At 46.3% G+C, this 21,953-nt stretch overlaps 1 protein-coding gene across 3 annotated transcripts in view; it reads left to right on the top strand.

The window, feature by feature from the left end:
• DENND2A (DENN domain containing 2A) overlaps positions 1–21,953 on the top strand; it is a 253,271-nt gene that overhangs the window by 106,047 nt on the left and 125,271 nt on the right. For all 3 annotated transcript variants that reach the window (XM_069227903.1, XM_069227901.1, XM_069227902.1), the window contains 4 exons: positions 11,720–11,841; positions 12,284–12,487; positions 13,621–13,714; positions 14,764–14,814. In XM_069227903.1, coding sequence (XP_069084004.1) covers positions 11,720–11,841; positions 12,284–12,487; positions 13,621–13,714; positions 14,764–14,814 — 471 coding nt within the window. The remainder of the gene's footprint in view (positions 1–11,719; positions 11,842–12,283; positions 12,488–13,620; positions 13,715–14,763; positions 14,815–21,953) is intronic.

Here is a 21,953-nt window from a genome sequence, read left to right as displayed (position 1 = left end):
GGGAGTTCGTTGTTCGGTACCCACGCGGATGAAGAGATGGCCCGAATGAAAACGGAAGTCGACACGATGAGGGCAGTGGGCCTGGAACGTAAAAAAGACTTCAGGCGGAGGTACAGGCCGTATGACAGACGACCATTCCAGCAGAGGGTTCAAACCCCTCACTGGTCTCAAAGGCCACAACAACGACAGGGACGTCCCCTGTTTCAGGCACGTAGACCCACAAGAGACAGAGGGTCAAGTAGACCTCAACAGTCTACAGCAAAGACACCATCAAAGCAATGAGGCATTGCTTCCCTCAGCACTGTGCACCACTCCGGTGGGGGGAAGTGTTACGCATCATCTTCGCGAGTGGCACTCAATCACAAAAGACAAATGGGTGCTCAATATTGTCGAACATGGCTATTCTCTCCTTTTCAAAAAACCTCCTCCACACTTGCCGCCAGCAAGGTGTTTTCCTTCTCATCTCAGCCTGCTACGCAAGGAAGTTCTCGCACTCCTACAAAAGAAAGCTGTAGAAAAGGTTCCTCCGGCACAAAAAGGAAAAGGGGTGTACTCCCGTTACTTTCTGGTGGCGAAAAAAGGTCAACAGGGCCTCTTCAGGCCAATTCTGGACTTACGGCTCCTGAACAAGTACATAAGAAAACAAAAGTTCAGGATGCTAGCCCTTCACCAGATTGTCCCGCAACTGCATCAGGGAGACTGGATGTGCTCCATCGACCTACAGGATGCATATTTTCACATCCCAATAGCAACCAAACATCGGAAATTTTTACGTTTCCAGATAGCGTCACAGCACTACCAATTCAGAGTCCTTCCATTCGGCCTGAAGTCTGCACCCCGAGTCTTTTCAAAATGTGTAGCAGTGGTAGCGGCACACCTTCGAAGACAAAAAATATTCGTCTACCCCTACCTGGACGACTGGCTAGTGAAGGCCTCATCTCCGGATCAGGCGAGAAAACATCGAGATATCGTTCTAAGAACTTTCCAGTCTCTAGGTCTTCAAATCAACCACGACAAGTCAACCTTGATTCCAACACAAAACCTCCACTACCTGGGAGCGATACTAAACACAGAGCTCCAAAGAGTGTATCCTTCGGAGGAACGACTTTTATCAATCCACAGGAAGTGTCAACAACTATTAACAGCCGATGCACCTACAGCTCGTCAGGTGACATCGCTTCTGGGCTCCATGGCTTCATGCATCTTCATTGTCCCGAATGCCAGGCTACGCATGAGGCCCCTTCAGGAGGCATTAGAGAACAATTGGAGCCAAAAGACTGGTCACTGGGAGGACAGAGTTCGACTACCAGCAGTGGCTTTTCAATCACTACAATGGTGGATGCACAGACCTCACCTGTCGATAGGTTCTCCGTTTCACCAGACAATTCCAGTCGACACTCTGGTAACGGATGCGTCTCTTCAGGGTTGGGGTGCTCATCTGGGTTCCTTCCAAGCTCAGGGTCTGTGGTCCGACAAGGAAAAGAACTATCACATAAATCTACTGGAACTCAGAGCAGTCCATCTGGCTCTCAAATCTTTCTCTCCATTGGTTCAGGGGAAATCTATCCTAATTCAGACAGACAATACAACCACAATGTATTACCTGAACAAACAGGGGGGAACAAGATCACTACCTCTGTCTCGAGAATCCCAAACGATATGGCATTGGCTCCTGGCCAGGGGAATGTCTATCACAGCGGTACACCTGCCAGGTCAGCAAAACGTAGAGGCAGATTTCCTGAGCAGACATCTGGAAGACGCGCACGACTGGGTGCTACACGACGAAGTCGTCGAGGACATCTTCGGTCAATGGGGTCGACCTCAGTTGGATCTCTTTGCAGACGAAACAAACAAGAAATGCCCAGACTTCGCATCCAGGTTCTGCCGTCCGGGATCTCAAGGGAATGCCCTGTTGATCAACTGGTCAGGGACATTTCTCTACGCCTTTCCACCGATTCCCCTCATACCGGCAGTAATCAACAAATTTTACAACTCCAGAACCAGAATGATTCTGATAGCGCCACAATGGCCCCGCCAATTCTGGTACACGGACCTACTCAACTTATCGGAAAGACCTCACAGGAGGTTGCCGTGCAGACCGGATCTCCTGAGCAGAATGGAAGGCAGAATCCTACATCCCAACCTTCCCTCTCTGAGCTTGACAGCATGGCTCCTGAATTCCTACAGTATGGGCACCTAGGGCTCTCACAGGAGTGCATGAGCATCTTGAAAGAGTCAAAACGACCTTCCACGCGGCGTTCTTACGCTTTTAAGTGGAAGAGATTTTACATCTGGTGCTCTCAACAAGGTATAAATCCCATACGAGCTCAGGAGGACGTCATACTATCCTATTTACTTCATCTGGCGAAGTCTGGTCTGCAGGTATCTTCTATTAAGGTTCATTTGTCTGCAATTACAGCGTATCGTAAGTCGCCTTCTCAGGAATCCTTCTTTACGATACCTGTAGTCAAGGATTTTTTAGAAGGCTTGAAAAAGGTTTTTCCTCCCATTCGGAGACCTTCTCCTCCATGGGAACTGAATGTAGTCCTGTCAAAACTTATGGGCCCTCCTTTTGAACCTATCCACAAGGCCTCTTTACAGCACCTTACGTGGAAGACGGCTTTTTTGGTGGCCATTACTTCAGTGAGGAGGGTCAGCGAAATTCAGGCTCTGTCTTGCAGAGAACCGTACACGGTTTTTCACGATAATAGAGTGGTTCTGCGAACTCACCCATCTTTCCTTCCGAAGGTGGTGTCAGAATTCCATATCAATCAGACTATATCTTTACCGACTTTCTTTCCCAAGCCGGAGACTCCGGCTGAGAAAGCATTGCACTCCTTAGACTTGAAAAGAGTGCTGAAATTCTATTTGGACAAAACAAAACCGATTAGACATTCTAACCATTTGTTTCTAAATTATGGTCATTTAAGAACAGGAGAGGCAGCGTCTAAACGAACGATATCAAGATGGATTGTGTCTTGTATTGTTAACTCTTACCAACTGGCTAATAAGAGATTACTGGCTAGGCCAAGAGCGCATTCCACAAGGGGAAAAGCGGCTACTGCTGCCCTCCTTAACAATGTACCAATTTCCGAGATTTGTAAGGCTGCTACATGGAAGTCTGTGCATACCTTTACTAAGCATTACTGTTTAGACTCGGATGCAAGAGCGGATGCCCAGGTGGGGCAGGCCTCTCTTAGAAATCTATTTGCATGAATATATATCTTTTCCTGCACTTCTTTCAGACAGTCCGCAGAGTTTAGGGATGGGCTTGCTAATCTATTCAATGTTTATGACTATTGATGAGGATCCCCTGGAAGAGAAGGATAAGTTACTTACCTGTAAATCCTAGTTCTCTTCCAGGGGTATCCTCATCAAAGTCATAAACAACCCACCCTCCTCCCCGGACTCAAGTCTCCTGGAAGTGCAGGACAGATTATCTTTCTGATCAGTTACACAGATTGTCACTGTAAAAAAGTACTGACCTAACTGTGAACCAACTGTCACCTTCCCTTCACCCCTGAGGCATGGTGGGATACTGGAGGTGCTCAGGGTCTTAAAGGCACGGTGCCAAAGTTTTTATGGTTCTCCTGTGTTAACCTGCATGCAGCCTATTGGCTAAGAATGCTTCATTGTTTTTCAATGTAGTTTTTTTCTATTTTTCTCTGCTATTTACTGCTGTTTACTTCCCTAAGTCCAGTTTTTGGGGGCTTAGGTAGATATTTATGATCTATTGTGATTTTATAATATAAAAAAAAAAAAAAAAACTTCATAGAAATAAAGCATTTTAGCCTATTTATGATTATAGCCTGCATTGCTGTTTTACACATGATAATATGTATGTATTTTATATATATGCTCCGGGGTCCCCGCACAAGGGCGGGAATATTCAATGTTTATGACTTTGATGAGGATACCCCTGGAAGAGAACTAGGATTTACAGGTAAGTAACTTATCCATATTCACCACTGCTGGTGGTGGAGGGGGTGCTCTTCCCACGACAGTGAAGTTCTCTCTAGCAGAGTACGCCAAGGAGGCTTGGGGATAAGGTGCAAGATGGTGGTGGACTTTATTGCTCCCTGCCTAAGACTGTCTACCCTGTCCCTCCAAATTACCGGGAGCATGAACAAGCCAAGGGGAAATTGTGCCCCTTACTCAGAGAACATTGATGCTTTGCGTCAATGTTTGCTAGGGTATTTTACCGTTCCTGAGACCTTGATAGTTTAGCAACAGATCCTAGAGCTAGTGGTTGACAGTTCTGTCTTTTCTTTTGCTTTTTTGGTACTTTGGTATTCCTCTTAAAAGTGCTGATCCCAGACTTAGGCTGCCATCGGAACTGCCTCCTGTATGCTATCTTCAACATGTTTTTAAGAATATCCTGAAAAGGACATGGTATAGTGCAGAACCCTGGGGAACTGGACTGGTAGTTAGTAAGTCAGGGGCTGAAAAATGTCTTCTTATATCTTGTATAACCTACAAGGAGAGGAAGGAGCTAAACCATTTCAGTGTGCAAGCGGTTTCCTGCAGAGGGCTGCGTAACAGCTGGCCGGATCCAGAAACTGCAGTAGCTACATAACTAGCAGTGTTTTTTCCTCTTGGTTGTGTGCATATAGTTTTTATTTCAGCAGTACAGATTTTCTCCTCCCTTCTAGGGCTCAGTTAATCAATCAATCTGTACGTGTCCCCTGAGGGTATCTGGGTGCTGAGGTTGCAGGGTTTCAGTCAAAGAGCCAGGCTTTGAGCTTCTTCCTGAACTCGATTAGGGAGGTTGAGGCTCATAGGTGGAGGGGCAAGTCATTCCAGGTCTTGGCGGTATAGGAGAAGGAACGACCTCCACTGTGGCTGAGACAGATGCAAGGGACGTGTGCGAGGGCCAGGGAAGCAGAGCGCAGGTGTCAGGAGGGTTTGTGGAAGTTCACCTGGTGGTTGATGTAAGTCGGTCCCTGACTGTCTAAGGCTTTGTAGACGTGAGTGAGAATTTTGAACTGACATCTCTTCTGGATGGGAACCAGTGGAGGTTCCTGAGGTGAAGGTGTTGTGGGCTTATTTAGGGAGGTCTAGGATGAGTCTGGCGGCTGCGTTCTGTCTGATCTGGAGTCTCTTGAGGAATTGCGTGGGGATAACCACATGGAGTGCATTGCTGTAGTCGTCATCCTCTGACGAGGGACTGGGAGACGGTCTTCCTGGTGTCAGTGGGGATCCATCTGAAGATTCTGAAGAGGATATAGAAGCACGATGAAGAGACTGCATTGACTTGGCGTTTCATGGTAATTTTGCGGTCGACGATTAAGCTGAGGTTGCGGCCGTGAACTGTTGGGGTAGGTCAGGGCCTAGCTCGGATGGCTTCCAGCTGTTATTCCATGCGGAGGTGCTTTTCCAGAAGATCAGCACTTCCGTTTTCTCCAAGTTACGCTTGAGGCAGTTGGTTTTCATCCTTTTGGTGACACTGGTCATGGCGTTGTGGAAAGTCTGTTCTGGTGATGGGATGGTCTTCAGTGAGTGAGAGGATGAGTTGTGTGTCATCTGTGTAGAACATGATGTTGAGTCCGTGGGATCCGACGATGTCATGTAGGTGTCATTAGTGTTGGGCTGAGGGAAGATCTTTGGGGTACGCCACAACTGATGTTCTGAGTTGTAGGGTGGTAGGTGGATCCTTTGTTCTTTCTGGGAGGAAGGAGGCAATCCACTTGAGGGTGTTGACCTGGATGCTGATTGTGTTGATGAGGTTGCAGAGGGATATGGTGTTGAAAGCGGCTGATAAGTCGAGGAGGCTACCAAGGCTGTTTACGTGCTGTGGTTGGCTCAGAAGCCATATTAGGAGGAGTCAAGCAAGATGTTTCTTTCCAGGTGTTCTGTGAACTGGAGGTTGATGGCCGTCTCCAGGACTGTGACGGAGTACGGTAGCAGAGAGATAAGGTGGTAATTTTTGAGTTTGCAGGGGTTGGCGGAGGTCTTTTTCAGGAGGGGTCTGACCTTTGTGTCCATTTGGTGGGGGAAGGTTTTTGTGGTGATGGAGGCATTGAGGATGTTGGTGAGTTCTGTACCTATTTCTTTAGTTCCCAGGTTGAAGAGATGGTTGGGCTAGTGGTTTTCGGGTGCCCTGGAGTGGATGGAGGACATGAAGGTTGTGGTGGCCAGTGTGGTGAGCAGCGCCCAAGAGATGATTGGTTGGTGTGTGTGTGGGTCAAGGTTGACTTCAGTGGCTTGGGAGTCAAAGTTATTGTAAATGTCTTGCTGTGGAAATAGTCCAGTAGGGTGTTGCAGAGTTATTGGGAGGGGCGGATGGTGTTCTACATGGCTGATGAGCTGGAAAATTCTTTGACTATATTGAAGACTTCCCTCATGCGGTTGGTGCTCGTTTTGATGCAGTTTGTGAGGGCTGCTCTCTTAGCGTCCTTGATGCGTTGGTGGTAATTATTGAGGGCTGCTTTGAAGGTGGCTCGGTTGAAGGTGTTTTTGGTGGTGTGCCATTGTTTCTCCAGTCGTTTGCAGTTGAGCTTGATGGTTCTGAGTTCGGGGTGTACCATCTGGCTTGCCTTGAAGCTTTGTTGGTTTTGGCTGGCTTCATAGTGGCGACTCTTTTGGCACTTTTTGTGTTCCAGGTGGAGAAGTTCAGGACGGCCTGCTCTAGGTCTGACGCGGCTTCGGGTTGGATGGTGCTGAGGGCTTGTGTCCACTGGGTCTCAGTCACTTTGCCTCAGCTGCGGTGAGTGGTGTTGTAAGGGCTTGATGGTGCCGTTCTGGGCACCTGTAATGGTGAAGTGGAAGATGGTGCGGTTGGAGCAGGTGATCTCTGTGGTATATCTATACATGACTTTGCCTCCGGATGTGAAGATCGGGTCCAGTGTGTGTCCTGCTTTGTGTGTAGGGTCAGTGACCAGTTGGGTGAGCCCGATGTTGTTCATGCTCTCCCGGAGGGTGGTTGTGTTGCCGTTTTTGGGGTTGTCGAGGTGGAAGTTAATCTTGCTGAGTAAGATATATTGTCTGGAGTCGATGTCTGGGGGCTCAATGAAGTTGGAGATGGTGTCGCAAGTGGGCCAGGGTCCATGGGGATGGTAGGCGAGGGTACCTCTGATGGTAGTCTTAGCGATGGTTAGAAGTTGGAAGTTGAGGTGTTCCTTGATAGGTGTGGGGTCGTCTTCGGTAGTGATGCAAAGGATGGATTCCTTGTAGATGATGTTGATGCCTCCCTGCATGTGTTTTTATGCAGTCTCGGTGTATCATCTTGTAGCCGTCTGGCATTGCGGTGACTGTCGGGGTTTGAGGAGGGGGTTGAGCTATGTCTCGATGATAAATCTACCATAAGGGGTTGGAGGGGGGGTGTAGCAGTTGTCACCTCCTCATCTGGGCCTCGGAGCTCGGTGGAAGAGAAGTGGTGGGTGGTCCGAGGGCCAAGATTCCTGGTGCTGGGCGCGGTCCAGGAGCAGCCTGGTGCAGACGGGCTTACCAGCCTTCCGATCTTCTCTTCACAGATTATTATGGCTTTTTAGGGGAGCTGCTTTCTGTAACGTTTGCAGCTTTTCAAGCGATTATAGGCAAAAATATAAAAAATTCAGATGGAGTGAACACTGTGCGTGTATGTGGTTTCTTTCCACACACACGCCAGTTTCTTCTCAGAAAATGTAGGACAGGTCATAATATATAGCTTTTTTGTTTAGCTCTGTACACCACATGTGCTGTTTGTAATAGCTAAAATGTCAGGTATTACTGTTCCCCGCTCAAATGGTCCTCAGTTTAGCAACCTCAGAAATATGGAAGGGCGAGTTGACCTTGTCAGCATTTATACCCAGGGCCTGTTTTTTATCATATATTACAGCACTGAGCGTTTCAACTCAGCGAGCCATTCCAAAGACGTGATGCAATTCTGTTTAAAAAAAGATAGAGTTTAAGTACAGGGATGCAGAAGAGCGAGCGTTTTTTTTGTTGCTCTGATGACGTAAAACTTGGAAAGAATGTTCTTAAGTTTCTTTGGTAAGTCCAAAGTCCTGTTTTAGGTCCATCACGAGAGCGCGTCTGAAGTGGAAATTGAAGTCTATGACAGATTGGTCTTTTATATGAAGTTTTCTTGGATGGTGGTGGCCTTTCAGCTGGAGGGCGGGACGTGCTTCAGTCCCAGGGATGAACTGGAGAATTTTTAAGAATCATAAGTATTTCTTTGTTGGAGTTGGATGCTGTCCTAATCCACCAAGTATTACATGTTCTTTTCCAAGATTGCTGTGCGATAAGTCGTGCAGATGTCACAGAGGGTGTTTTCATTGGTTTGGAATCGTGACTTGTACTACTGCATTTATTATTTGTGAAGTTTAGTTTTAAGGCTCATCGTTGTAATAGTCTATTGTGTTTTTTATTTTGTTGCTTAATAATGGTTGTACTGCTGTTATTATGTAATCCCAGTGGCATCAGTGGTCGCTTGCTGCTTGTATCTTGTGGCCACCTTTTGGCACTAGTCCTCTTTGTCAATCTATGCTGTCTTGTTCTGTTCTCTGCATGAACCTGCACGTGCACGCACACCCACTCCCCTCCAGAAGCATGCAAGCCACAGGTGACCACTATTTTTTCCACATTCAAGATATACCCTCCTTTGGTGAGAATACGGCCCTCTCTAGCCAAGCTATGTTGCAGCTCGTGGTGGGAGAGGGGTGCTGACCCCTTCCCCTCTGCTGCTGTGGGTTGGAGAGAGGTGGGGCTTTTCCTACTGGTAACTGTGTACCTGGTGGTTGGTGGTCTTCAGTCGATTCCCTTTGTACTACTGTAGCTTTCCCCTACCTGGGGGAAATTTATCCCACCCCATTTCCTACTTACTTCTTTACTCTCACACGGACCAGGAGACAGTTTTCGCAGCCGTACTCTGACGTCCGGGTTTGCAGAGCATTTGATGTCTCCATGGTTCTGGGTGTCCTTTGTTAAGCCCTTGCAGCGCTGGAGATTTCCCTGTTTGGGGTTACGGCGTGCTGACCTCTGGCTCCTGGTATCGCCTTGTGCTGCTGCGAGGTTCCCATGGGAGCTCTGCCCATGGAAAAAATTAATACAGTGAGAACTTGTACCCAAAGGGACCGGCTCAGCTATAAACCATGATTGAAAGTAATCCCTAGTGGACATTCATCACTCGACACCAGCATTTGTAATGCTAAACTAGACAGACTATTTTTATTTTTGAACGTTCTTCAGCTACCAAGTCGGTGCAGCAAGGAAGCTCACGTGCTGTTCTCAATAGATGCACACTGCCAATCAAAACCCTTTTCACTAAAGAGAGGCTTCTAAAGTTTACAGAATTCACCTAAATCATTCCTTGTAGGATAACATTGGCTCTATGTTATTAGATAATTTGGCGCCTAGTGATCTATAGAAACATTTAAAGTTGCAACTTGGTTCCAGAAGGTGCTTATGGCTTTTGTTTCCTATCTTACTTATTAATGTTAAATGTATCTTTTACTCACCTCTGAATAAAAGTGTGTATCACTTCATGGAGTAAAGCATTGACCAGACATTGATTTTTTTTTAAAGTGTTATCTTTATCTTGCACTGAATATGGGTCTATGAGGTCTTGAAATAAATCTCGACTGCTTCCCATTGTTACCAGGGTGTCAGTCACGTGCCTAAAAGATGTGTCTTTGCTATCTATTTTCAAGTGCTTACTAATGTGGCCCTGGAACACCAGTGGCAAACAAAGGTTCCCACACATGTTCCTCCTCAGTAATTTCTGACTGCCCATGCCCCCAAGAAAAGGTCAACTCAGCCTTTATCCTTTTGAGGTAAATTCAGTAGCATTATATTTGGTAATAACACCTCTTTTTTTTTTTTTTACATTGCTTATGCTGTGGTATGTGCTACATTAAAAATATGTTTGCAGATATGCAGTGAGTTAGTCCTTGTCCCTTCCATACTCCTTGCCAAGCAGCAAGCTTACCTTCTTCATGTAGCTTGCCCGGGAGCATTGCCTTTGGTTTGGCCCTAACAAATAATCTAGGTGTGGCTAAGAGATTGGAGAGATAAAACCAAGGTGTAGGTGTCCTTATTGACTGGGAATAGCACAAGTCTTTCAACTAATCTGTTTGACTGTGCTTATTTATAACCTGGTCTTGTAGTTAGCTGGTCTGTTACTGAAGGAAGATATTAGATTGAGCGTAATACACATTATGGTATGTGTGTATGCTGCTCATGACGGCCACGCTCTTTACAAAAGTGTTTGACTGATGCTCATTGGGGTGCTGCGAGCCCAGTGGTGGTACCTGCCCATGTAATCTAGTCACTGTTTCTTCACAGGCTCTTCTGAAGCCACTAAAATTGATACTACGGACAATCTGGTCTGATTAAAAATTGCTGGCTCTCTGTTCCAATCAGTAGAGTGTGGGCTAAAGACAAAGGTGTCCCTTTGACTTTTTTAGTGCAGCAAAGCTTTAGAAATCCTGGGTGTTTGTCAAATTCAATACAGCCTTAAAATAATGAACTAGCTCGGAGCTTGTGAATCGAGACATTGCTCTCCGTGACTAGTCACAGGCCTTTTTTGCAGTCCTTCATCATAGGGTGTTCATCTTGGATTTAAGGCACAGACTAGGAGGAATGATGTGATGGTGTTTACTGCAGATCGGGAGCCACCTTGCTGCAGCAGCTCAGAGCTGTGGCCCATAAACATGACTGCTACCCTGGCCTCCGCCCCTATGTGCATGTCTGTTCCTGCACGGTACGTGCATATATGGTGTGTTTTTAGCATGATTTGAGAATTAGTCACCCATTGACCTTGACTGCTTAGGATATCCTAGACCCCTCTGCTAGAGCCCGCCTAAAATGAGGGACCTTTGGACCTGATTTTCGTAAGGTAGGAAACTTGATTGTAGTGAGCCTCACCTCTCCTCTCCTCCAATCAGACAGAGTGCTATAAAGCACTGATGAGGGACCTCGGATGAGAAGGAACCCTGAAAGCCAGGGTCTGTGAATGCTGGCCTGGCAAGTATACAGAAGAACTAAAATGATAAAGTTGAGATAAGGAGGGCATATTCTAGGATAATAAATGTGTGGAGAGATCTTGATGCACCCCTGATACTCATGTCATTTGTATAGTGTTTGACAATCTAAGGACACTGAATAGATATCTCAGGAGAATGCAAAATAAGCTTTTGTTTACAAAGCTGTACCAGTGATCAAAAGCCACTAAAAAGGATACTCTTGGCTTATTGTCCCTATCATAGTACAGCAGTATTGAGGAAGGACTTCATACAAGGACTCCTTTATTGCGACTGCAGTTGAGCAATCATCAGTGAAGTGGATTATAAGGCCTCCAGGGTTAAAGAAGTTCTCGTGTTTTTGTCCGATAGCTTGGTGCAGCAACTATGACTGCTGTACGCCATAGTGGTATGGCTGGGCCTGGAAGCATGTGATCTGGTTGTCATATGAAGACTTTGGACACAAGGGGTCACATAGTTTCCATACCTTAAGCAGTGAGCCCAAATCCAGTGATGATTAAAAGTTTGGACTAAAAAATCCTTTCAGTGATTATTTCTCTTCTGATACTGTAAAACTTTGAACACTTCTTTCGTAACCACATCTTTCTGATAGGCTAATGGACTGGTGTAGGCGTAGTACACTTATATATTATGAAAACTTTGAAATGAGAATCGGGAAATATAGCTTGCATTAACAGTGCAGCTGTGTTTACAGTATTACTCACTATTTGTTACAAGAAATCTTTGCATCTCTTCTAATCCGCTTCTGTTGCGTGCAGACACCCCATCAAAGGAAAATCCTTATGAAGATATTGAGATTGATGGACAGTTCCTTGGAAAGAAATATGCCTCTTCTTTGCAAGCCTCGCCCACCTCTTCCGCCCCCAGCACACCCAACAAGGTATGAGAAGACCAGATTTTTTAAGGGTCACAATGTATATGGGAGTGTGGCGATGCCTGATCCCCTCTTCGAGGTGGAAGTGGTTTGATTGGTAGAGTCAGAAGATCAATTACTCTTGACACATATTTGGGGAGGATGGTAGCGAAGTGATGGCCTGACCCAATGAATTACTTCACTCCCATTGAGTTATGGCACTTGATAATAAAGCAAATGACATTTTCAGACGTTCCAGTCAGTTGTCTTAAAATTGTGTTTTAATCATTGAAATCTGCAGCAGAATCCAGGAAATTGCTAGTTAAGAGTCCCATACCCTCCTTCTGAATCCACAGTCCACCTTTTCTTAAAACACACTGGGAAAGCATCTGTTTCCAGGCTATTCATCTTTTAAATTTCTTGTTACACTTCATCTTCCTCTTGACCTTTTTTCCACTTCCTACTTTAGATCCACCCAAAGCCTGCCTTCTTCCGTCAGAATTCAGATCGTCGCAGCTTTAAACTCTTAGAGTTACGAAAGGTGAACCGAGATGGTGCTACATCCCCGCTAAGGGGAACAAGTCCTCCCCCCTCCATCCCAAGCAGCCCAGATGAAGCATTCTTCAATTCAGCAGACCTCCAGAATGGCCGGCGGAGACGGAAAATCTCAAGGGTAAGAGCTTCCAATATTATCGTCTCTTGGATGTATGCACTCCAGTGTCAGCACAAGTATTGGATACTTGCAGTCTGTTGGGTTCTCTGGTGAATAACCATTTCACGTCTCGGTGCTGTCTATCTGCAGGAAGAGTTGTGACTTAAACCATGCAAAGTTTTTCACAATACAGTTGGGCCCTTTAATTGATTAGGGATTCTTCTTGGGAGCCAGAGATGTCCAAAGAAGTCATGGTGGCATGACTGAAATGGGTAATACGCCATCTGCTGTTGGAGGCTCCACTGTGAGTTGTTCATTCATTTAGCATTTGATGGGTCACATAATGGGTCAGAAGAGGGTGACCTATTCTCTTAATCCATTTTTAAAAAAATCTGAAGATTTCACCAAAAATCTACAAAGCTTCAAAATTTTTGTATATATTTTCAGAACAATGAGCAGTGTTTGAATCAGTTTGTCGCTCCCTATACAAAGTCACTCATTCATGAATACTGGCTGTTATATGATCTAAGAGCACTTTGTGCAATGAACATAAACCTGTTTTTGGGATTGTTGGAGGCGCAAGGGGTGGCAGTGGGTTTACTATTGATAAGCGAAGCCTGAGGTGTGCCTGCCTGTCCATATCAATTGAAGGACTCCCAGTGGATCTCCTTGTCCACTTTCAAGCAGGAACCTGGATGGATTTGATTGTTGCTCACAGCACCTGACAATGTATCCTGTGTGTTGTTCTTTGGGAGTCTTGTGGCGATTAGGTGCAGTTTGGTGACTCACACATACTTCTTGTCTTGATGCAACTGGAGATAGCTTAGGGCTTAGAAGATTTGGTGTCTGCAGACTCTGCCTTGGGGTAGTGACTAGCAGTTTTACGGTGTCCGGGCAATATTATTCAATCTGCATGAAGTGTCTAAGTTTTATTCAAGCATTTGATGCAGATCTTACGTTCTTCATGAATGATCCGACTGGAGTGTTTGTACCAATGCATTTTTTAAGGATATTAATGGATCTTAGGACCGGTCATGAAGAATCAAGCATGTTTTTTTGTATAGTTTCATCCACTCCATTCCAGGTTCTGTGCACTCTTCTCTTCTTGTTCCTCTGTAGACACATCTATTTTACCTCTTCTCTCCCTCGTACAGCTGGTGCTGAAAATAAACGCCATCTTTGAGGCCCGGCGAGGGAAGAAACGAGTGAAAAGGCTCTCACAGTCAACCGAGAACTCCTCTGGGAAAGGTGAAGCTCTAATTCTAACAAATACATTTTCTTCTCTTTGATTTTCTCACAAATCTGAAATGAAGTGTAGCACCCTCTGCTTGTGCTGCCTTTTAGGGTCACCCTGCAATGTATTTGTGAGGGGCAGATGCTAGGCCATCACACTGGCTGTTTATTCCTTTGAGGCATGTGGTATGTGGTTTCCACAAGGGTTTAAGTCTGCACATTGGTGAAAGTAGACTGCCATCATGCACACTGACTTCTCTCCCTGTACAACTTCACCTAGGGTTTTTTTATACATTAGGGTGCGGTGAGGGATTCCTTCCCGCTTAATAATTTGGTTAGCAGTGCTACATTTGTTAACATGTGACTAGATATTCAGTGTTAGAATGATGGTGTCTGAAAGCTGGATATGGTTTTTCATTTATTTGCTACTTTGAAGGAGCACCGTTATGGAGCTATTGTATCTGAGAGCATCCTGATGATGTGAGCCACCTTATTTATGTCACTAAAGTGTGAGTTCTCTCCTTGCAAGGAATGAGTTATCAATTGTATTTTCTTTACTTTGGCCTGGTCTCGCCTGTGGATTCTTTCCCACCTGCCTTATTGTATTTCCTTTAATTCTTTCTTTTCACCTTCAACCTTCGTTTTCTAACTGTCTTCGCTTAGTCTTGCCTATTCTTTTAATCTTCCCTCACTATCTTTTTTCCCCTTTTCCTTTCAATCTCCTTTACTTCCTCTGTCCACCATCCTCTACTTTTCCTGCCTGTTGTCCATTCTCCGGTTGTCACTCTTCATTTGATGCACATTGTTGTATTACAGTTGTGAATTTGAGCTTATTAGTTCTACCCTTCATACATTTCCATGGCTTCTGTTTAACATCTTTTCATCTTTTTCCATTTCTGGCTGTTTTTAATGTGTCTTACTTTCACTTTATAATTCTCCGATCTTTGTTTGCTTGACTCTCTTCAATTTTTTTTTCTGTCACGGGTGCAATGTTTATCCCTGCTGACTTTGTGGCGGTCACACTCGCCCTTACTTAACTTGGCCAATCTGACATTTATCCCCAGTTACAGACGACAACAGTGAATCAGACAGTGACACAGAAGAGAAGCGTAAAGGTAAGATTGTATCGTCTGGATATACACGTTCTTGTGTATTTGTGAGAAAGAGAATGAGCTGTGGTCCAGAATAGAGCCCCCTCCTCCTATTTAGTGCAAGGTGCCCAGTCTCTCCTGACCTGCATATGTATGTGCATGTATAGATACTTCAGAGTGTAATTAATGTCAGGCGAGTGGCTAGAACATGATGAAAACAGCCCAAAACAGCATTCTTCTTTTGAAACATTTGATGTCACATGCATTGTCAACAACGTGTTGGGCCATAATTACATTATGATCATCTACATATTTCTGTAGGACACAGGGGTAGCAAGTGCTATATAAGTGTTGCAATACAGTACAATGCATATTCTTGCACAATATGCATATAAAATAAGATTTAAATGACACCAGCATGCTATTCACAGCATGTGTTCCTCGTATACGAGGACTATTTTAGTTTACTGGCAAGTATGAAACTGAGCTTCTCGTAAATGCTACAATTGATGGTTTTCACTCTCAAATAAGTAGGGTGGTTGTGCGGTTAATTAAGTTGAACATTTGCCTTAACAACAATTAAGCCTATATTATAAAACGTGATATTGAAAGGGGGGGGGAGGGGGTAATATAAGCAAAATGCTGAGCTTGGTAAATTGGTGTCTCTCCAGCAGGTATAATAGGCTATGAGTAAAGAACCTAAAAATGATTGAATTGATCTAGAATTGTGTTATATCTAAGGCCAATCTAGAAAGTGTTCCTGATCAAGTGGTTATCTTATTCTAGTGATGGAATTGCGCAGTTAATCAGAAGTTGTTATGTAGATGGACGGAAGTGTTTGCAATGCCCATTCCTTTGGATATGATATTTTATGTGGATTTCACCATCCTACATGAAGAGCCACACCGAAGGATCTTTGCTCCCTTTGCCTACTTGTACATTCAAGGGTGGTATACGGGCCATGGAAGACCCCTAGCAGTGATTGTAAGGAAATGCCTCCTTGGCATGGTTGCCCCCTGACTTTTTGCCTTTGCTGATGCTATGTTTACAATTGAAAGTGTGCTGAGGCCTGCTAACCAGGCCCCAGCACCAGTGTTCTTTCCCTAACCTGTACTTTTGTATCCACAATTGGCAGACCCTGGCATCCAGATAAGTCCCTTGTAACTGGTACTTCTAGTACCAAGGGCCCTGATGCCAAGGAAGGTCTCTAAGGGCTGCAGCATGTCTTATGCCACCCTGGAGACCTCTCACTCAGCACAGACACACTGCTTGCCAGCTTGTGTGTGCTAGTGAGGACAAAACGAGTAAGTCGACATGGCACTCCCCTCAGGGTGCCATGCCAGCCTCTCACTGCCTATGCAGTATAGGTAAGACACCCCTCTAGCAGGCCTTACAGCCCTAAGGCAGGGTGCACTATACCATAGGTGAGGGTACCAGTGCATGAGCATGGTACCCCTACAGTGTCTAAACAAAACCTTAGACATTGTAAGTGCAGGGTAGCCATAAGAGTATATGGTCTGGGAGTCTGTCAAACACGAACTCCACAGCACCATAATGGCTACACTGAAAACTGGGAAGTTTGGTATCAAACTTCTCAGCACAATAAATGCACACTGATGCCAGTGTACATTTTATTGCAAAATACACCCCAGAGGGCACCTTAGAGGTGCCCCCTGAAACTTAACCGACTGTCTGTGTAGGCTGACTAGTTCCAGCAGCCTGCCACACCAGAGACATGTTGCTGGCCCCATGGGGAGAGTGCCTTTGTCACTCTGAGGCCAGTAACAAAGCCTGCACTGGGTGGAGATGCTAACACCTCCCCCAGGCAGGAGCTGTAACACCTGGCGGTGAGCCTCAAAGGCTCACCCCTTTGTCACAGCCCAGCAGGGCACTCCAGCTTAGTGGAGTTGCCCGCCCCCTCCGGCCACGGCCCCCACTTTTGGAGGGAACAAAGAAAGCAACAAGGAGGAGTCACTGGCCAGTCAGGACAGCCCCTAAGGTGTCCTGAGCTGAAGTGACTCTAACTTTTAGAAATCCTCCATCTTGCAGATGGAGGATTCCCCCAATAGGGTTAGGATTGTGACCCCCTCCCCTTGGGAGGAGGCACAAAGAGGGTGTACCCACCCTCAGGGCTAGTAGCCATTGGCTACTAACCCCCCAGACCTAAACACGCCCTTAAATTTAGTATTTAAGGGCTGCCCTGAACCCTAGAAAATTAGATTCCTGCAACAACAAGAAGAAGGACTGCCTAGCTGAAAACCCCTGCAGAGGAAGACCAGAAGACAACAACTGCCTTGGCTCCAGAAACTCACCGGCCTGTCTCCTGCCTTCCAAAGATCCTGCTCCAGCGACGCCTTCCAAAGGGACCAGCGACCTCGACATCCTCTGAGGACTGCCCCTGCTTCGAAAAGACAAGAAACTCCAGAGGACAGCGGACCTGCTCCAAGAAAGGCTGCAACTTTGTTTCCAGCAGCTTTGAAAGAACCCTGCAAGCTCCCCGCAAGAAGCGTGAGACTTGCAACACTGCACCCGGCGACCCCGACTCGGCTGGTGGAGATCCAACACCTCAGGAGGGACCCCAGGACTACTCTGATACTGTGAGTACCAAAACCTGTCCCCCCTGAGCCCCCACAGCGCCGCCTGCAGAGGGAATCCCGAGGCTTCCCCTGACCGCGACTCTTTGAATCCTAAGTCCCGACGCCTGGGAGAGACCCTGCACCCGCAGCCCCCAGGACCTGAAGGACCGGACTTTCACTGGAGAAGTGACCCCCAGGAGTCCCTCTCCCTTGCCCAAGTGGAGGTTTCCCCGAGGAACCCCCCCCTTGCCTGCCTGCAGCGCTGAAGAGATCCCGAGATCTCCCATAGACTAACACTACAAACCCGACGCTTGTTTCTACACTGCACCCGGCCGCCCCCGCGCTGCTGAGGGTGAAATTTCTGTGTGGGCTTGTGTCCCCCCCGGTGCCCTACAAAACCCCCCTGGTCTGCCCTCCGAAGACGCGGGTACTTACCTGCTGGCAGACTGGAACCGGGGCACCCCCTTCTCCATTGAAGCCTATGTGTTTTGGGCACCACTTTGAACTCTGCACCTGACCGGCCCTGAGCTGCTGGTGTGGTAACTTTGGGGTTGCTCTGAACCCCCAACGGTGGGCTACTTTGGACCAAGAACTAAGCCCTGTAAGTGTCCTACTTACCTGGTTAACCTAACAAATACTTACCTCCCCTAGGAACTGTGAAAATTGCACTGTGTCCACTTTTAAAACAGCTATTTGTCAATAACTTGAAAAGTATACATGCAATTTTTATGATTTAAAGTTCCTAAAGTACTTACCTGCAATACCTTTCGAATGAGATATTACATGTAGAATTTGAACCTGTGGTTCTTAAAATAAACTAAGAAAAGATATTTTTCTATACAAAAACCTATTGGCTGGATTTGTCTCCGAGTGTGTGTACCTCATTTATTGTCTATGTGTATGTACAACAAATGCTTAACACTACTCCTTGGATAAGCCTACTGCTCGACCACACTACCACAAAATAGAGCATTAGTATTATCTATTTTTACCACTATTTTACCTCTAAGGGGAACCCTTGGACTCTGTGCATGCTATTCCTTACTTTGAAATAGCACATACAGAGCCAACTTCCTACATTGGTGGATCAGCGGTGGGGTACAAGACTTTGCATTTGCTGGACTACTCAGCCAATACCTGATCACACGACAAATTCCAAAATTGTCATTAGAAATTGATTTTTGCAATTTGAAAAGTTTTCTAAATTCTTAAAAGACCTGCTAGGGCCTTGTGTTAGATCCTGTTTAGCATTTCTTTTAGAGTTTAAAAGTTTGTAAAAGTTTGAATTAGATTCTAGAACCAGTTGTAGATTCTTAAAAAGTATTCCAACTTTTAGAAGCAAAATGTCTAGCACAGATGTGACTGTGGTGGAACTCGACACCACACCTTACCTCCATCTTAAGATGAGGGAGCTAAGGTCACTCTGTAAAATAAAGAAAATAACAATGGGCCCCAAACCTACCAAAATACAGCTCCAGGAGCTTTTGGCAGAGTTTGAAAAGGCCAACCCCTCTGAGGGTGGCAACTCAGAGGAAGAGGATAGTGACTTGGAGGAAAATTCCCCCCTACCAGTCCTATCTAGGGAGAACAGGGTCCCTCAAACCCTGACTCCAAAAATAATAGTCAGAGATGCTGGTTCCCTCACAGGAGAGACCAACACCTCTGAAATCACTGAGGATAGCCCCAGTGAAGAGGACATCCAGTTAGCCAGGATGGCCAAAAGATTGGCTTTGGAAAGACAGATCCTAGCCATAGAGAGGGAAAGACAAGAGATGGGCCTAGGACCCATCAATGGTGGCAGCAACATAAATAGGGTCAGAGATTCTCCTGACATGTTGAAAATCCCTAAAGGGATTGTAACTAAATATGAAGATGGTGATGACATCACCAAATGGTTCACAGCTTTTGAGAGGGCTTGTGTAACCAGAAAAGTGAACAGATCTCACTGGGGTGCTCTCCTTTGGGAAATGTTCACAGGAAAGTGTAGGGATAGACTCCTCACACTCTCTGGACAAGATGCAGAATCTTATGACCTCATGAAGGGTACCCTGATTGAGGGCTTTGGATTCTCCACTGAGGAGTATAGGATTAGATTCAGGGGGGCTCAAAAATCCTCGAGCCAGACCTGGGTTGACTTTGTAGACTACTCAGTGAAAACACTAGATGGTTGGATTCAAGGCAGTGGTGTAAGTAATTATGATGGGCTGTACAATTTATTTGTGAAAGAACACCTATTGAGTAATTGTTTCAATGATAAACTGCATCAGCATCTGGTAGACCTAGGACCAATTTCTCCCCAAGAATTGGGAAAGAAGGCGGACCATTGGGTCAAGACAAGGGTGTCCAAGACTTCAACAGGGGGTGACCAAAAGAAAGGGGTCACAAAGACTCCCCAGGGGAAGGGTGATGAGACAACCAAAACTAAAAATAGTAAAGAGTCTTCTACAGGCCCCCAAAAACCTGCACAGGAGGGTGGGCCCAGAGCCTCTTCACAAAACAATGGGTACAAGGGTAAAAACTTTGATCCCAAAAAGGCCTGGTGTCATAGCTGTAAACAGCATGGACACCAAACTGGAGACAAGGCCTGTCCCAAGAAAGGTTCCACTCCAAACTCCCATCCAGGTAACACTGGTATGGCTAGTCTCCAAGTGGGATCAACAGTGTGCCCAGAGCAAATCAGGGTCCACACTGAAGCTACTCTAGTTTCTGAGGGTGGGGTGGATTTAGCCACACTAGCTGTCTGGCCGCCTAACATGCAAAAATACAGACAGCAACTCTTAATTAATGGGACTAGAATAGAGGGCCTGAGGGATACAGGTGCCAGTGTCACCATGGTGACAGAGAAACTGGTTTCCCCTGGCCAATACCTGACTGGAAAAACTTACACAGTCACCAACGCTGACAATCAGAGAAAAGTACATCCCATGGCAATGGTTACTTTAGAATGGGGAGGGGTCAATGGCCTGAAACAGGTGGTGGTCTCCTCAAATATCCCAGTGGACTGTCTGCTTGGAAATGACCTGGAGTCCTCAGCATGGGCTGAGGTAGAACTAAAAACCCATGCAGCAATGCTGGGTATCCCTGAACTGGTGTGTGTGAAAACAAGAGCACAATGCAAGGCACAGGGTGAACAAGTAGAGCTGGAGTCTGGAAGAATGGCCCAGCCTACCAAGAGAACAGGAAAGTCAGTTGGGAAACCAACTGCAACACAGCAAAAGAAAGGGAACCTCTCTTCTCAGGAAGAAGTTCTGCCCTCTGAGGGAACTGAGCCTTTGGAGCTTGAACCTTATCAGGTTGAGCTCTTAGGCCCAGGGGGACCCTCAAGGGAGGAGCTGTGTAAGGGACAAGAAACCTGTCCCTCTCTTGAAGGCCTTAGGCAGCAAGCTGCTGAAGAGTCCAAGGGCAAGAAAAATGGAACACATAGGGTCTATTGGGAAGATGGACTCCTGTACACTGAGGCCAGAGACCCCAAACCTGGTGCCACTAGGAGAGTGGTAGTGCCTCAGCTGTTCAGAGAGTTCATCCTAACATTGGCCCATGACATTCCCCTTGCTGGACATTTGGGACAAACCAAGACGTGGGAGAGGCTAGTCAACCACTTCTACTGGCCCAATATGTCCAACATGGTTAAGGAGTTTTGCCTCTCCTGCCCCACCTGTCAAGCCAGTGGTAAGACAGGTGGGCACCCAAAGGCCCCCCTCATTCCACTTCCAGTGGTGGGGGTCCCCTTTGAAAGAGTGGGTGTGGACATAGTTGGTCCACTGGAACCTCCCACAGCCTCAGGAAATATGTATATCCTGGTAGTAGTGGATCATGCTACCAGGTATCCTGAAGCTATTCCCCTTAGGTCGACTACTGCCCCTGCAGTAGCCAAGGCCCTCATTGGTATTTTTACCAGAGTGGGTTTCCCTAAGGAGGTGGTGTCTGACAGAGGTACCAACTTCATGTCAGCATACCTGAAACATATGTGGAATGAGTGTGGAGTGACTTATAAATTCACTACACCTTACCATCCACAAACTAATGGCTTAGTTGAGAGATTCAACAAGACATTAAAGGGCATGATCATGGGGCTCCCAGAAAAGCTCAAAAGGAGATGGGATGTCCTCTTGCCATGTCTGCTTTTCGCTTACAGAGATGTGCCACAGAAGGGAGTAGGATTCTCACCCTTTGAACTTCTGTTTGGTCATCCTGTAAGGGGACCACTTGCCCTTGTTAAAGAAGGCTGGGAGAGACCTCTTCATGAGCCTAAACAAGACATAGTGGACTATGTACTTGGCCTTCGCTCTAGAATGGCAGAGTACATGGAAAAGGCAACCAAAAACCTTGAGGCCAGCCAACAGCTCCAGAAGTTTTGGTATGACCAAAAGGCTGCACTGGTTGAGTTCCAACCAGGGCAGAAAGTCTGGGTTCTGGAGCCTGTGGCTCCCAGGGCACTCCAGGACAAATGGAGTGGCCCTTACCCAGTGCTAGAAAGGAAGAGTCAGGTCACCTACCTGGTGGACCTGGGCACAAGCAGGAGCCCCAAGAGGGTGATCCATGTGAACCGCCTTAAGCTCTTCCATGACAGGGCTGATGTGAATCTGT

The sequence above is a fragment of the Pleurodeles waltl genome, chromosome 4_1, assembly GCF_031143425.1.
Source record: "Pleurodeles waltl isolate 20211129_DDA chromosome 4_1, aPleWal1.hap1.20221129, whole genome shotgun sequence".
Classification (NCBI taxonomy): domain Eukaryota; kingdom Metazoa; phylum Chordata; class Amphibia; order Caudata; family Salamandridae; genus Pleurodeles; species Pleurodeles waltl.
Note: the sequence above shows the minus strand (reverse complement) of the source record. Positions and strands in the feature narration are given on the sequence as shown.